Here is a 17,393-nt window from a genome sequence, read left to right as displayed (position 1 = left end):
AGAAGAAATCTTTATATTTCAATTATTATCCCATTTGTTTTTAATTTAATTTTTAATCATGTTTATTCATGATATAAAAAATCAATATATTTATTGATAATGCATTTAATTGCCATCTAAATAAGGATTTCTTGATATGGTGATTTAAAAATTCTAAAACGATTATTCATTTTAAAGGTTTTATTTATGTAAATGTATTAACATAATGTTTCGACTTATTTAATGCCATCACCTTTCAACTTTTCACATTCTATAGAGTATCTACTGTATCCGAAAAATAAGCTTCATATTATGCAACTTTTGAAATGGTTGGCAACACTCATTGAATTGAACTGTTCTGAAAAATAGTGTTAAGATTGTCGCTCTGAGGAAAAACGAGCTTATAAAAATGAGCTTGGTTTTACAATTATTAGTCAAAAGACTATTTCTTGTTAATTGAAGTTTATTGGCTCATTCTCTCTCAGAGTGTAATGTAGATCCCATTTGTGACAAACTAATTTTTCAGGTAGTTGCAAAATGACAGTCCGGGGATCATTTGTTATTAGTTTTGAGGGTAACGTAAAATCATGTATTTCTGGCCCATTGTAGATATGTAAGTACTATAGTTCTATCAGCATTATTAAGATTTAAAGAATTTCAAATTTAATTTTGGCTCCGGTTTTCTTGTAAATTTGCCCTTCTTTGTACATGGGAGCCATAATCTTATTATTCAGCGACTGTTTAAGCAAATAACTTAAGAATTCAATTTACTTGGGTTATTTAATATTCATCTCTCACTTCTTCAATCTGAGATTGTGATGACTTTCACAGTAAATTAGATAATATGAAAGATTTGTGATAGTACCTTAATTACAATATGGCATTCTCTCTTTGGCCACTCACTTATGTTTTCTCCAGTTAATTAGTCTTGTTTTGTTATTATCTGTCTTATATGTGTTTATTATTTATACCAAAAGTCATAGTATGAATAAAGATTGAAGTTTCGATACAAAATGACTGAGGTTTTCATTATCTGATTAATTTATCATCGCTCCATTATTGATCATCTATTATTATCATTACGCTTTTTGATAATTTCCATTTTAGTTAAACCTCTCATGCCTGACTTTGTTTAATCTGGTTATTCAATTGTTCTTTTGATTTGGTTTATAGTTTATGAAATATTGCAATGTTAAGGTTTATTAGTTTGGTTTTTTCCTTAATACCATTCATATCAAGTTTAATTATAATGAATATAAAGAAATTGTATATTTGTGGTAATCTGCATCGTAAAAAATGATGCTTTTTTGTTTTCGACTGGCCTCTAAACTTTGTAAATCCTTAGCCACCTCTACCAGTTTCCTCCACCTTTGTTGATCTTAAATTATGGCTTTTCAGGGAATTACAGGGTGTTCACCCATGTCCTTCATCCTGTCCTCTCATCTGAGTTTCAGCCTCCATCTTGGTCTGGTTCCTGTTTGATAGTTAGGAAATAGAGACTGTTGGGTGACTTCTTGCCACATGCCCTGACCATTGTTACCTCTTTGCTTTCATATCAACCACAATCAATTGCTGGGTCTCTGATATGAATTTTTCACTCATTATTCCTTCCTCCAAAAAACCCAATTCCTCATTCCACTTTGGACCCACTATCACCCTGAGAACTTAACATTTAAATTTGTCAATTTTTTTCTCAAGAGTACCAGTAAAACACCATCTCTCATAACTATACATAGTATTGTATATCCTTAGGTTCAGCTTTCTTCAAATTTTCTTTGATCTTGGGATATAGGCTACTGAAAATAAGGCTTTATTCACATTGAGGATCCTCTGTTCAATTTCACTAAGGTGATTGTTAATGGAGATTATTGTGCTTCCAAGGTATTTGAAGCTATTAACTTTTAGAATATTTAACTGCTTTATCTTTTCTTCTTGGTGGATATTCCATGTATCAATCTTGTACTTTGTTGTACTTTAATTCATCTGTAAGCCAATATCTTCTACTTTATTATTCAGGACTGTTATGTCATCCATATATGCAAGATATTTATGCATCATTCCCTCGTGCACTCCACTCGGCATTCTATAGTATTCCTGCATTATCCACTCCAACCTAGTTGAATAGCATCAGAGAAAGGTAGTCTCCTTGGTGAACTTCATTTCGAAAGCTTCGATCATCACTCCCTGACCAAGTACTCTACATTTTTAAGCAAGCCCTTTTCAATGCCCATTTCGTGCCTTTTATGCAATCCCTCTTCAATCGAAACAACTTCTTGGGAATCCCGGTTCCATCATGATTAAAGAACACATAATTGTAATTAAAATACCCTTTGCTGGACACCTCCTCCTCTACTATTTCTAAAATGAATAAATATTAGTGTCGAAATCAGTGCAGTAACCTCCACAGTGAAACAAGAGGCTAGAATTCAAACTTTCAATTTTTACATCTTGAACTCTCATATTGTTAGTTACAAAAACCCATTATATTTAGCTGGTTTTCATAGAAGTAAATTTTCGGAAAGATCACTGTATTGTACATTTATTATGATCAGTATATGGTTTGATTTATAATGTTATTTTTATTTAATTGATATTGAACATTTTGATTTTCAGCCAGGGGTGTTGAAAACAGTCTATTAAAATATTAATTATATAGGATTTTGCTGATGTTATACAAAAGTTCATAATTTTACTATATTCATCAGAGATGTTTTTTGTGATGGTGTTTTGAGAAAAATTCTTGTATAAATGTGTATTTATTTTTTTTTTTTTTTATGTATTATATCCACTATTCAACTGTTGTCTGCAATATATCCACTCCTTCCCCTGTATTTATTGAATTTTAGAAAAATATTTGCACAGACAACTCCTCAGTTTATTTTTTTCTCCTCTTTGATATATTTTTTTGCGGGTTGTATTTAAATTTAAAAATATTTTTCTAAGACTTTATTTTGTATTGTTATGCTTCATTTCTTGTATTTATATCTCACAAGTTTTTCCTCCAAAGATTTTCTATCTATATATAAATTAATGGTTCTTAATATTGATAATCATCTTAAAAGTTTTTGGATTCTTATAATTAATAGAAACCCATCTCTTGCCTAATTGGAGGATATGAGTTCCTATTAACTAATTTATTGATAGCAGCATTAAATTTTTAATTTTTCCATTTCTTGCATGTAAACCGATACTTGACATTGTTCATGAGCCTTTGGTGGTTTGCTGTTTCTTTGTTTTCAAATTTATCCTCATAGAAAACTCTTTTAGTTAATTTTATTATGTTATTTAACTGTATACTATATGCTAGTACAATAGGAATTATATTCAACAATCTGGTTCAGGGTTTTCAGTTTCCTTCTATAAGTTTTTCCTTTTTCTTATTAAAACTGATCTTATCTTATCAACTTCTAATTAAAATTTTTAACTGTTTGTTTTTATGAGAAATTACTATTCCTTTGTTAACCTATGCTTATTAATATATGGTATTTGAAAAATATTAACTATATTGTTATGTCAGCTTTTACAATATCAATTCAATAGTTAGAGTAGGAAATTATCCGTAGGGAACCCTTCATTTTAAATTATAATATTTTTTGGCTTTCTGAACAAATATGTAAATATTTATTTATTCCTTTCACTAAAAAGAACAAAACTATCGTCATCTTTTATAACCTTTCTGCAGATTGGGTCATTCATTGCCATGTTCATTTAGATCCGTTCAAACTAATCGGTGTTTAAACATGGATGAAGACACACTAACCATGGAAGCTGGAACAGGAGCCAACATGGTGTTCCGTTAACTGCTGGCTGCTCCTGTTTGAACCTCCCATGGAGGTACGAAGGAGTCAGGTGGCTCAGCTCCGTGGGAAGTGCTTATCTAATAATGTTTAGCTTACTATCTCGCTAATTCATCGGGATATTGGTATTCTTCACTGAGTAAGCATATTTTATATTATTCCAATTGCAGTCTTTTAGTCCATCCATATCTGTTTAAATGAAATTAATATATCTTTTTAAATCATACTCATAATTTTTTTAAATTTAAATTACTATACATTGGTCTTGTAGTAGTAGTAGTATTGCAGTTTTTTTTTTTTTTTTTTTTTTTTTTTTATCATTCATATAATTTACCTTTTAACTGTTGTATATTTTAGTATCAAGTTTTATTTCTGAAATGTGTATTTTTTTTTATTTTCACATTACTTCTTTCAAAAGCTAATATCTCAACTAGTGAAGTTGTTAATGGGTGTCTACCAGACATAAGAAACCTGGAAATCTCAAGGAATTTTTTGAACTGAAAAAAATTAGGGAATTTTATGAAAACACTAAAAAAATATGAAATTTTACGAGTATAGGAGGTCCAAGCGCATATTTGTTGTTGTGAATGATAATCATTATTTATCATAATAAGTTTATAATAATTTTAAATAACTTTATCATTAAACTATAATTGTTATTTTTATAAGAGATCAAAGAGCTTTGTGTTTCTCTATCGCAACCATGTAAAGTTATTATTATTGTTGTTTATTGTCTCATAAGAAGTAGGAAGATTAATTTAATTAAATTATATGTGTAAGTTTTTTTGTGTTGGTACTATAGACCATGATGATCTTTGATTGTGTGATCTGGCCTGCTTAAAGACTTTGCTTGTGGGAGCACAGATAGCCTTGGAGGGATTCTTCTCTCTTCAGTGTCTTGTCCAACAGCTCTTCGGGTTCAAGGACAATGATAAATCAGTCTAGATCCACAGAGTAGGGCCATCACTTCTATGTCCGATCAGTGTTAATAGTTTCTTTTAGGCTGACATGCCTCTCAAACAGTAGGAGGGAATATTCAAATGCTGACCTTATTTATTGCAAATTTCAAGCGCCTTGGTTTGCTCAGCCATTTACTAAAATATACCTAAAAATTACTTTAAAAAGTCAGGAAATTTGATTAAAAGGTTTTTATAGACAAATGTTAAAAATTCTGAGAAAAACTATTGCCTTTATTTTATTTCTTTAAAAATTAATGTTTGCAATATGCTATTTTAAAATAAACATTTTTTAAAAAAATATTTACCTAGTTGGGCCTCACAAGGTTATTACAACTATTAGATCTGTTTTACAATTGATAATGTTGGGGTTTAGTCTTAAAAATAAACATTTGAAAATATAATTATTTATTTGTATAGTATTTATTTATTTGAATCTTGTTGAGGAAAAAAAAAAAACAAATTGAATAAATCGATAATTATACTTCATTTGTTATTTTTTGTCATTTGTCATACCTTTAAAATATCTTGACTCGTCATTGAAAACTGGCGTCAGTCAAATCATATACAACAGTTAAAAGGATTTTCAAGTATTTAATCAAACTTTTACATTATTACAGAATGTTTGAAAATCTATATGTGTGAGCATGTTTGTTAATTTTTTTTCCGTTTCTTATTATATTTACAGTAATTAATTTTTTTAAATATTTATTATTTCAGCCATTGTCAAGGCTTGGAGCTGAAGTTACTGGAATTGATCCAAGTAAAGAACTCATCGATGTGGCCAAGAGGGAAGCTGAAGCTCGACTTTCACCTGATTGTAAGGTGCAGTTTCTCACTACAACAATTGAAGAACATAGTTCTTCCCATAAAGAGCTGTACGATGTGATTGTTTTGTCTGAAGTCATTGAACATGTCACTAAAAAGGAGGAATTCATACATGTTTGTGTTGATGCATTGAAGGTATGTAGTTCTAATCTAAACTACCTTTCAGCTTCATTCAGTATTTAATTGGAGTAAGTCACTAGAACCCTATTTGTAGGTTAAGGAATGAATTGTAGAAATAGGTTCTAATAATTTTCAGAGGGTTCTAGAATTTGTTCCTTATGAGCTGAAGTCAATTCTCAAAACAATATCAATAAAGAAACAAATAAATTATTTTTCTTAGTGTTGGAGGAGTTCTTAGGATAACAAACTGCACTCAAGTAGTATCTTACCTTGCCCTTTTCAAATCTATGCTGGTATTAAATGAAATTATTCTTGTAAATTAGCTTGTAGTTAATAAACCAAAATCAAGATTAACATAGAAAAATAGATTTTTTCAAATAAATTAACATACTCCTTACATAGCAAAAGGAGAAAACATAAATTTTAAAAAATACTAAAATTATATTTTTTTGTTTTTCCTCGGCTCCAAGGATGCATTGGCTAGAATCCTTTAACAAGTGTCATATATTTTTTAGCGCAGTATCACCAAAACAAATTTTATTGAAATCAATGTTCTCAAGCTTTCATAAATCTTTTAATATTATAGATACAAATTTATCAAACTATACTGTAAAACCTTCTGTGTGAATTTATTGTTGAAATACAACTATTTATACCTTCAGAAGTTGTGTTCATAATTCTTCATTTTAGAATTAATAATTTTTTTTGTACTGTTTCAGCCAACTGGGTCCATTTTCTTTACAACTCTTAATCGTACAATGGCTTCATGGCTTGGTGCAATTGTTACTGCTGAATATATTCTGAACTTGGTCCCTAGGGGAACTCATGATTGGGAAAAGTTTCCAACACCAGAAGAACTGCAGAAATATTTGGACAGAGGTATTTGCAAATTTATTTTAACCATTTATTAAAATAATATTATTATTGAGGTGTTGGTCTTCTTTTTTTCGGATGTTTCGATAGAACTTAAAGATCTTCGGCTACTGCTTCCCTGCTTGCTGTTAGTAGCTCTTTCATATCTTTGTTGATTCTGTCTATCCATCTGGTTGTGGTCTCTTGTCAACAAAATGGTTATCACAACAAAATTTGAATCGTTTCACTGATTCATCATTCACACTATATTGAACTTAAATTTACTAAGTCATTATTCAAAGTGTATTGGGCTTCTCAACTTCTCTCATTCATTATTAAACTGAATCACTTCAATTCCCAGACTTTATTCTGATTGTTTGTTGTTTATTTGCTCAACAGGTGAATAAAAAAAATTATTTTTTTCAATATTATTTAATTTACTTTCATCCTCAACATTTTCAGTCCAGTGATCTAGTTTTTATCAATCTTTAAAACATAAACTTGTTTTTATTTAAAAATAAATTTGATAATACAAAATGCATCATCACTTACTTGATCTAATAACTTTGTAACTAGCCTTCACTGTTCCACTTATTTGACTTTCTCAGTGTACTTATTAACTATTATTAGGAAATTTTAATTTGAAATTGAACTTTTACCAACTGAATCCATATAAATTGTAGTTAATACCCAAATAAATTCTGATTATCAAATTCTCCTATTTATAAAGTTAAAGCTGCATTCGTTTAAATTGAAAATTTTCTTTTCCTACTTATTTTGGATATATATTCTGTAATGTTTAATTATACTATCTCTAGAAACTCTAATAAATTGAAATTCATTTATTTACATTGGTCTAGAATAGTGTAATATCTAATTAAACATTATTATTCACTTCTTCATAAACAGTAAAATTATTTGACTACTGCATATCTCTAATATTTGATAGTTATCTTGAGAAACTATGAATGATTAACCTTTGTTCATAGAGCAATTAAAAAAAAAAAAATAGAATATGTGAAACATGTCAAGGAATTTTTTGTGAGTCCTTCATTAGGATTATTAATAATAGCTTTTGAGTTTTATATTTATGTATTCATCATATTTTGAAAATGCCTAAATGACCTGCTACTGTATTTGTTTTGGTTGTATATTTACCCTGAGAAACAAAATAAGTCATCTACCAGTATTAATTATTCTGGTTTCAATTCAACTTATTTTCATTATCTTTTTTAAAAATAAATAACTAAGTTTAAGCAAAACAAATTCAAATATAATTAAAACTATAATTTAGAAAGAATAAACTTGTATTTACTATAGCTAAAGCAGTATTTGATATATCATTAGTATAATTAGGTTTTAAATAAATTTCTCAGAGTAAGACTATCTTTTTATTTCATTTCAATGTTGCATTCTTCGTACATGGTTATTTTAATTATCAAAGCAGTTTAGGTTAAGTTGTGTTTTTTATTCGTGTATATATATATATATATCACCTATGTGATGTTCAATAATGTTTAGTTTAGTTAATTTAGAAGTTGAATACTTCAAACTTTGTATTGCATTCATTCAAAAATCATTTTTAAGAATGAAGTCATTGAATAATAATGATTTTAAACTTGTTTTTTTAAGTTTGTTATAAACAAAAACTAGCTTAGAAATTTCATAAGAGATCCTATTTAGATTATGCATGTAAATAAATTAACTAACATTTGAATTTGTTGAGAAAAATGTTCTGAAAATAATTGAATATAAAGGTTTTAAATTTATGGATTATATAAGTAATTAAATTCTTATACAAAAAGAACTAGAGTGTTTGATTTTTCTTTAATTCAATTGACCATTTTGGCTATTGTTGTTCCAGCTGGCTGTAAAACCTTGCTGTCTTGTGGAATATTGTACCTACCCTTACTAAACGAGTGGTTCTGGATTCCTGAAACTTCAATAAATTATTGTCTTCATGCTGTCAAACAAGTTTAATATTTTATTATTTATTCTAATATAATTTATTTTTGTAATTATATGAATTGACTTGTAATCCAATCAATATTTGTTAACATGTTATAGTATTATTATTTTCAAATATTTAAGTTATTTTTATTTTGTATACCAATCGTTTGTTATTTGTTATACTTAAGTGGTTGGTATTTGTAAATTTTCTTAATAGACTGCAATTAATATTTTTTAATTTGTAACAATAAAGATTTTTCTATTGTAAAAATATTTGTAAAATAAATGAAGTGTTGTGGAAAGTTTTTATTTTTATTGAGCAGTTGAAGAGGATTCTCCAGGCTGGAGGGAGTACATGAGATATTAGGTAATGGGTCAGTGGGAACAATGTGGATATTTCATGCTTCACAGGCCGTGAACACACTATCCCTGTGCTAAATGCATCTTCTATTTTTTTTTTTTTTTTCCCCTCCCTTTTATAGTAACTATGATTTAATTTGAGGTATTCTACTTATTTTTGCATTAGCAATCTCTTTGCTTAATTAAAGTGCCTAATCAAACTGATGAGATAAGGCAGATACTCCTAATGGTCACTTATGACATTGTTCTTGGTATTTTTTTCCCAGGACCATCCCGACCATTTATCCTTCACCTACTTGTTGATACTATCTTTGATCAGATTTTCTTCCTTACTAGTTCCCATGTCCAGAAGCACAGTTAGTGTCCAGGCTTCAATCAGTGTAGTGGTCTTTGGATTATCATGTTTGGCTTAATACCAGTTTTACTATGTGAGAATAAGTATTTTAATATTTACTATTTTATAGTTTTATATAATTACATAGAATATTTTTATGGTATAATCCGTGTTTATTTTTACTTAACTTTTTAATTAAATCAATTATTTCAAATAATTTTATGTTAACTGTATTTGGTTTCTAAATTTTACCAGTCATACTTTTTGTAATCCCTTGAAGCATTCAAATTTCCAGAATAGTATCCTTATTTTTTATTTAAATTTAGTTCAATTAAAAAATCATCCTTGGTTTTTGGGGATTAAAAGACTGGAGCTCCATCTTTATTGCACTTATGCTGAAAATAACACAAAATTTTAGTAATATAGAATTATGTTGAGCTATACTTTCCATTAACTTTTTATTAACAAAACTCCAAAATATTTTCTTTTTTTCCTCAACTTTTATATTAACCCAACTGACATTCATGTTAACACAAACATAAAATGGTTCTGATAGATTATGATCTCAAAAATATAAAATTAGAAAAAATGTTGTGTATTATTAAAAAAAAAAATAAGGATGATGGATAAAAAGAATGTTGTAAAGAATAGACTGAAATGATTGCAATATGATTTATATCAGAGAATCCTAAAAAAAACTGTATATCAGGATAAATCAACTAAAAATAAACTGTACAGCTTTGGCCAACGTAAGTATCATTTTGAAAATTCAAAATTTCATAATGGAAAAAATTGTAAGCTGTATAAATGATGGTGTAAAAATCCTCCAAATAAATCATGGTGAAAAATTTCTAATTTTTAATTTCTTTAAAAATGGTATTTGAGGGTTTCAGGCGACACTAAAAACGAATATGATTTGCTTTTTTCTAAAAACACTTTGCAGACCTACTTTTATAAAATCTTCATTTTTTTTTTTATTTTTAGTGAATAAATTATCATTTAATAGAATCAGTAATAAATGTTTCCCTTATTCTTCAGAAAGAGACAAATCGATTAGAATATAATAGCCATGTAAAAATGTATACTTTTTGAGCTTCTGGCCAAAAAAAATTAATATTGTTAATATCTTTCTTATCTTAAAAAATCGGACCAGCCTATAATCTTCCCAGGAAAATCCTGAACATTTAGCAAGAAGGCCCGTCAAAATCAGATAAATGATATGGCAATGCATAAAGTATGAAAAAACAAATTTTGATTTTTATATATTTGATTGGGGGAAAAAAAAATATTTTGGAAATGTTTATAAAAAATATTTATCGAAATACAAATCTCTGTAATTTTATATTATAAAATGGAACTTTTTAGATAAGAGTGTAGTGGGTAATAGGAATAAAATTTTATAAATGAATAAATATTGGCAGAGCTAAATACTGAAAAAGTTATTAATTACTTTTAAAAATACTTTACTATTACTAAGTGGGATTATAAAATAGAATATTGCTAAAGGAAAACAAATTTGATCCTGCTGATCGGTATCCATCATAACGATACATTTAGTTTCTGTCACTCATGAAGTCTCAGATCTAAGATTATTTTAGTGAGACATCTTGGCTACAATATTTCTGGGTAGGAGTTGGTGTACACAGGTGGTATAGAAAGATTAGGTTTATGATGTTTTAATAATTTTACTTGATAACATTAATGGAATACTCTCTCTGCTCTCAAGAATATCTTGATTAATATATTTTGTTATACAAGAATACTTAGTGCTTAGTTATAAAGTACTTTTCTTTAAGTTGACTTCCTACAACATGATGTATAGGCTTTTCCAAAACAGCGTTTAAGAATGTTTACAAAGTTAAATATTATCTAATATCAAATATTTCATTACATAGAACATCCTACTTTTTTCAATGATAATTTTGATAAACTCCTAGTAACTTAGTCCCACTCTTATCTGAACAAGAAGGAGCTATATGCTTGCACCATTAACTCTTGTAGAGGTACTCCTATCTAGCAAAAAATGGAAATAAAGGCCTGATCTACTAAATTTTTCATAATTACATGGATTTTTTTTTTTAGTTAGACTAAATTTATTCTAACTAAACTAATCTAGCGCAGTTTGTGCATCACAAAACATTCACTTGCCACTCTGCTTTAAGTTTAAATCAGGCTCATTATTAATTTAACAACTTTTGTTATTCACGATCACAATACCCTATTATATTTACTCTTATTGGTTACATAAAAAGACTGCTGTATCTGTTTCATTTCTCCATGGTTACTAAAAATGAAAATAGTCGAGAAGTTTTAATTATCGTCTTAACAACCATGGGAACATAAAAACATTAATTTCTCATTTAGTTAGTTATAAAATTCTTTCATATTTTACTATCATTAACAATGATGGCTAAATATTTCAAACAAACAAAATTAAAGGTACTTTAGGGGAAGCTTTTTTTAAATTTCGGAATTTAAGCCCTGTCAAACAATTTAGTTAATATTCATTTCATTGATAGTTGCTGGTAGTACTGCTGAGGAACATGGATGTTGGGCTTGCTAGAATTGAAAAGATAATAAATATTTATTTGATAATAATTCAACCATAGTTTAATAAAGCGATGAGGACATGGATAGGAATAACTAATTTAATAAGTCATGATATCAAGTAACACCTTTATCTGAAGAAATATTCATTTTTTACTTTATAAATTACTGTGGGTCAGTATGATGCTTGATAAAAAAAAAAATCTTGCAATCTCAATTAATCTTTTAAAAAAATTTCCTTGTCCCTCGCAATTTCTAAGCTATCCTTCTCCAAAACTTCAAACCGTAACTATAAATCTTTGAAATATTCACTTGTTTGAAGTCGTGAAGAAATTTAGTATTTCGAATTATAATCTTCTAGGACAGAGTCATGAAAAGGAAAACTAAAATCTGCTTTGTAAGTACTTCTAGTTTGAATCCAAACTATTCTTATGTGAATGTATTACATTTGTATCTGTTACATTTGTTTTGGTACTTAGATGTCTCCTGATTAAAATATAATCATTTTTCATTTTCGTGTGAGTTATATCATAACTTCTTTTCTTTGTTCTCATAACTCAAATCATTTCTTGGGACCTGATTAAACTATATTTTAAAAACTAAAATTAGTCATTCCTATCCATGATTTCAATACTAATGATTAGTTCAATTATTTGTAAATCAAATAGTTTTATCTCCCTAATTTTAGTGTTTTCACCATAAATCATTTACCTTTGCCAGTTTCAATTTCTCTATCAGTGAGTATATGAAGTAATATTTAAAAGGAAGATGGTCCGAATGCAGTCAGAATAACTCAAATAGTAAAAAACTATGTATGTATCAACTATGTGTAGGCACATTGAATTTCAACTTTGGCTCACAATTAATAGTTTTTTTTTTTTACTATTTGAGTTATTCTGACTCCATCCAGGCTATCTTCCTCTTATATATTTCTTATGGTCAATCTACCACCTTTCAACATGAAATAGTATTTTATTCTGTTATCAAAAATCTAATATTCCCGATAATTTGAAAGAGCATTCATTTATTTATAATGAATTAATAAGTTACAGTAAAGTATACTAAACAAAAGCACGATCTTGAAGTACAACATGGCCAACAAGTCAGCATCCAGTTTGGTGGTTCTATTATTTGTCTTATGAATTGTGAGCTTGATTTCAAAGATAATTTCTTATACTTTATTTCTTTTTGTTTTTTGTTCCAGTCATCTAGTGATACACTTGCCTATAAATAGCAAATTATAGAATTTTCCATTCTGTAGATTTTTTTTTTTAACTTATACCTCATTTATTTCTTTATTTTCAGATTTTCTAGTTCTTCTTGATGTTCAAACATCATACCAAGATAGACTAAAATGCAATGGGGTTGTTTCGGTCTGTTTACAAAATACTGAAAATCTTTCACAACTTTACATCAGCAATAAATCCAATGAAACGAAGATAAGAAACTCACGTAGAAAGAATACTTCTCGCATCCACAAAAAGAATCGAAGGAAAAATTTTCAAAGGAAAATTCATAGACACAGTACTAGGGTTTTGTCTTTGAAACCAGCTAGTATTTTGTTACCTCCATACGAAAATGATATTCAAGGCAGAAATATTAGCACTCTAAATCCATTCATTATAAATGTTTTGTCTAGTTCGATAACTTCATCTTCAAGAGAAAAGTTAGGCTATTTCCTTCCTCTATCTGATCAAGAAAAAACTCGATTAAATAAACCAAACCAAGATATTATTTCACCTCCTGAATTAGAACATAATTCAACAAATGTACAAAATTCTATCACTGAGACAACCACTGAAAATTTGAAGAATGCCATCATTGTCCCTCCTTCAGGGCCCACCAATTCTGAACTTGCAAATGGGTTTACTTTAAATAGTTTTCCATTTTCAGATGCCAGGGTAGAAAGCACAACACCTATAGAGGTTAAAACAACAAATACACCTCCCCCACCATTTCTATTCTTGCTTCCTCCTTTTCCAGAGATAGAAACCAATGTTATTGATACACAAGTTTTAGAGCATCCGAATGATTTACATCTACCTCCTCAAGCCACTGATTACTTTGAAACCAGAACTTCATTCTCTAGCCATCAACAAGCTACAACAGAGAGTTTCTCTACTTCATTATCAGTAGAAGCAGTAAAAGAAGAATTAAACCAAACTGCTTCTTATGACAGCCATTTACCTCTAATGAAAATCACAGATCAATCTAGTTTTAATCCTTTTAACAAAACCATAGAAATCCAAGAGAGAAATTCATTTAGCAATTTTAATAATACTTTACTAGCTCCAGAAGTAGCATCACTAGGTATGAAAATTGTAACTTCCAGAAAAGGGTTAGAAATGATCAAGGAATTGGTTACATCAAGTGAACAAAAATCATCAAAGAACCATCTGCAATATGATGATTCTCAAAGTCTCTTAGAAACAGCTGAGAGTGGTGATATTAGATTGCATACCTACAATCAGATTTTGAGTATTGGTGAGTTATACTTCCTATCTTATGCTCCATTAATCCAAGTTATTTATTTCTTACTTTCTTTTTTTTTTAATGTTGATCAGAAGAAGCTAAGGATGTACCCAAAAATATGTACAAAGCGTTAAAAAAACCTCAAAAGAATTTTGAAGTGTGTAGTTCAAATCAAGGTTATATCGCAGACAAGTCATCAGGTTGTCAGGTACAGATTTACTGATAATACATTTGCACAAATATTCTTAATCTTTCTCATTTCGTTTATGACTTTCTAAAACAATTTTAAGAAGAAAATAAATCTTTATATTAATAATTTATTGTTTGGATGAGTCATATGGTTCATCAGATGATTTCTATAATTTTACGTGTGCCTAATGTGTCACTTTCCTTATCACCTAGGCCAGAAGAGTATTGTAATTGGATCAATTTTTCAATGTAAAGTTCTCAACGCATCTATACAGCCCCTGAGTCCAAAAATAGCATTTTTGTCTATTGGTCTGTCCATCTGTATGTGTGTTTGTGTCAGGATTTCCTCTTGAACACATGGGCCAATTTTTTGCTTTGTAACATTTCAGCCCCGATGCTTGCATACCAAGCCGAACACCATGTGTCAAATAGGCCAAAAACTTGTTTTTCTCAAGATATTTATTAGTTGGCTTTCCCTATCAAAATGGATTTCATGGTTCTGGCTTAAGAAGTTTTTTATTATCTTTAAAGAGGGAAACACAAGTTTATAAAAGAGCTAACCGGAAAATAACTCAATCAATTGAACCTTGAGGAGATTGCTTGTTTGATTTTGAAAAAAATATCATTGAGTACAAATAATTAAGACTAAATCATATTTTATTTTTGGTTGTTAAAAAAAAAAAAAATCAAACATGACTCCGTAATGATTATAACTACCATCAGTAATTAAATAATATACATTTACTCTTAGAGCTCTAGATGTATGTTAGTTTATGAGAATCGTTATTTATTAGTCATTTTATGCCTCTTACAATGGCTACCCACCATATGTAGGTTATGAGTTGTAGCAATGAGCTCTTTTATTGCTTAATAATTTACATAACATTGAGTAGGTAAACTTGATAAATGATCTATATTAACAAGTGTTAATTATTCGAATTGTGCCTGTTGAATTTTTTTTAATTTATTTTATTTGGAATTATTGGAAATATAAAATATTCGTCACAATAAATCTTTAATTTTTTCAGGTGTTCTATATTTGTCTTGGAAGCGGGGCTGGAGAACCTATGATGTGTCCAAATGGTACGCTTTTTAACCAGGAAGTTCTCGTGTGTGATTGGTGGTATAATGTTGAATGTAGTGGGTAATGATTAGCTAGACTTATTAATAAGAATGTTCCTCTAACGTTGTGCCAGAAATATGAATGAATCACTGTACATTATTAAAAATGTAAAAAGGATTTATTTAACTTCTTTTGTAACATACTCAACTGAAAAAATATATTATTTATTTATTTAACCTATTAAATATATTATTTATTTATTTAACCTATTAAATATATTATTTATTTATTATTAAGCTATTAAATATATACTTTTTTAAAATAAAATTATTTAATGCAACATTACAAATACTGTCCTTACATAAGTTAAAAATGTTGCTTAACTCTCTAAACAGCTTGTTCTTTCCTGAGTTCCACATCCTCTTCAGGAGAGCTAACTTCCATTTCATACAACTTCTGTAAATAAAATGCAACTCTATCCTATTAAAGTGCAACCTTTTTCTCCTAGAATGAAAACATACTTTCTCTGACCAAAAATGGAATGGCATTGGCTTCTGGCTACCCATTGGATTTATCCTGAGAACTGTCATTGGATTCAGGAAGGTAATTGGTATTGAATCCACCAACCACTATAGGTTACAGATTAAAAAGTATAAATTTGAATAAGAGGGTCTCAAAAGATTGTTCAATGGGAACCCAAAGAGGCTACGATGGATAAGAGAAATGAGAAGAATAGAGAGAAAATTTCAGCAAAAAAATGAACTCAATATGGGGTTGATCTGATATGGAGATTTAGAATCAATTTTGATATTCAGTATTTGATTAATTAGGAGGCCTACTATGGCAGGTTGGTCCTGACTTAAAAAAGTATGGTGAGAGAGCATTGGCAAAGAAGCTGTATATGTCGTCAAAGTGAGGTTATGGTTATTGAAATATTCAAAATAAAACTTAGGGAATTATTCAAGATAAAATGGGAGAGGAAAGGCTTAATATCAACCATATCGCTACCATACCACTTGACTTATATATATTACGTTTAGGTACTTTATTGACACATAATTTAATGCTCTTTAATTTAATTTAATGCTCTTTAATTATAACTTTCTCGCCATGATTCTGTTTAGAATTTATAGGGAAAAAAACAAAAGAAAGATCTAAAATTTCGTAATTTGTTACTTTATCAAACTAATTAACTGCTTGCAACTGTTTCAGAACAAGTGTTTGTGAGTTTATGATTGTTTAAGGCTCACAACATACTATTTGACTAAATTAATAAGTTATAGTACCCATTTGATGCAAAATTTAGTTCTGTTTAATTTTTTATGCCCTACCTTTTCTACGAGATGCACCATTTAGGAGTTGTAGGTGAAAAAGACTCAATTCTTTACTTTGTTAAATTAATTAACTAATTAGTAAGAATTTTGAAACTTACAGAAATGTGTTTCCATGTCAAGTGTGGAAACTAATTTTCAAAACTATCTGTAGATGTGTTAATTATGGGTTCTAAATAGCTCCATAAATCCTATGAAGAACTATCCATTTAAAAATAAAACAACATTGGCAGAGAAGTAATTAAATAAAATATATGGAGCTATTTTATCTAATATTAAACAACAATTTAGTGTTTGATTCTGGCTGACTGATTTAATAGTGTTGAGGCGAGGGTTTTTTCGCAATTAAAAACAATGCTCCTCCCCAGAATAAATTTTTGCAGGTTCGGGTGATAGAAAATAAAATAAAAAAAAGGAGGACCTGAAACAAATATCACAAAAACAAAAAAATGAAGAAAATGAAATGATAAAAAATTCCTTCCTAGTGATACAATTTAATAAGATTAAAATATAAACAATGAAATAAAAGGAAAATGAATTGGTTTCTGTTGTTACAAAAAAAATTAAGGAGTGAATTGTGAAATAAAAAAATTTTTGGATATATATACAAAATAA

The 17,393-nt window shown here is 28.7% G+C and overlaps 2 protein-coding genes across 2 annotated transcripts in view; both read left to right on the top strand.

Annotated features, from left to right (window-relative positions):
- Positions 1–8,784, top strand: part of Coq3 (ubiquinone biosynthesis protein COQ3, mitochondrial) — an 11,333-nt gene extending 2,549 nt beyond the window's left edge. Inside the window, exons 4-6 of the mRNA XM_014432495.2 lie at positions 5,453–5,695; positions 6,400–6,559; positions 8,397–8,784. Of these exons, the coding sequence (XP_014287981.1) occupies positions 5,453–5,695; positions 6,400–6,559; positions 8,397–8,512 (519 nt within the window). The 3' untranslated portion in view covers positions 8,513–8,784. The remainder of the gene's footprint in view (positions 1–5,452; positions 5,696–6,399; positions 6,560–8,396) is intronic.
- A 76-nt stretch (positions 8,785–8,860) lies between these two features.
- LOC106688161 (uncharacterized) lies at positions 8,861–15,703 on the top strand. Its single transcript, XM_014432494.3, has 4 exons — positions 8,861–9,270; positions 13,029–14,207; positions 14,288–14,403; positions 15,413–15,703. The coding sequence occupies exons 1-4, from the start codon at positions 9,243–9,245 to the stop codon at positions 15,530–15,532; spliced, it is 1,443 nt and encodes a 480-aa protein (XP_014287980.1). The 5' UTR covers positions 8,861–9,242; the 3' UTR covers positions 15,533–15,703.
- Positions 15,704–17,393: the final 1,690 nt, after the last annotated feature.

Source organism: Halyomorpha halys, unplaced genomic scaffold (genome assembly GCF_000696795.3).
Source record: "Halyomorpha halys isolate HHAL.00 unplaced genomic scaffold, Hhal_1.1 Scaffold1066.1, whole genome shotgun sequence".
NCBI classification, from domain to species: Eukaryota; Metazoa; Arthropoda; class Insecta; order Hemiptera; family Pentatomidae; genus Halyomorpha; species Halyomorpha halys.
The sequence above is the reverse complement of the archived record's forward strand: the minus strand, read 5'-3'. Positions and strand labels throughout refer to the sequence as shown.

Coding starts and splice junctions, on each gene's coding strand:
- LOC106688161 (XM_014432494.3), top strand. CDS start 9,243: ATGTTTGGCTTAATACCAGTTTTACTAT. Junction 9,271..13,028: donor CTTAATACCAGTTTTACTAT/GTGAGAATAAGT, acceptor CTTTATTTTCAG/ATTTTCTAGTTCTTCTTGAT. Junction 14,208..14,287: donor CAATCAGATTTTGAGTATTG/GTGAGTTATACT, acceptor AATGTTGATCAG/AAGAAGCTAAGGATGTACCC.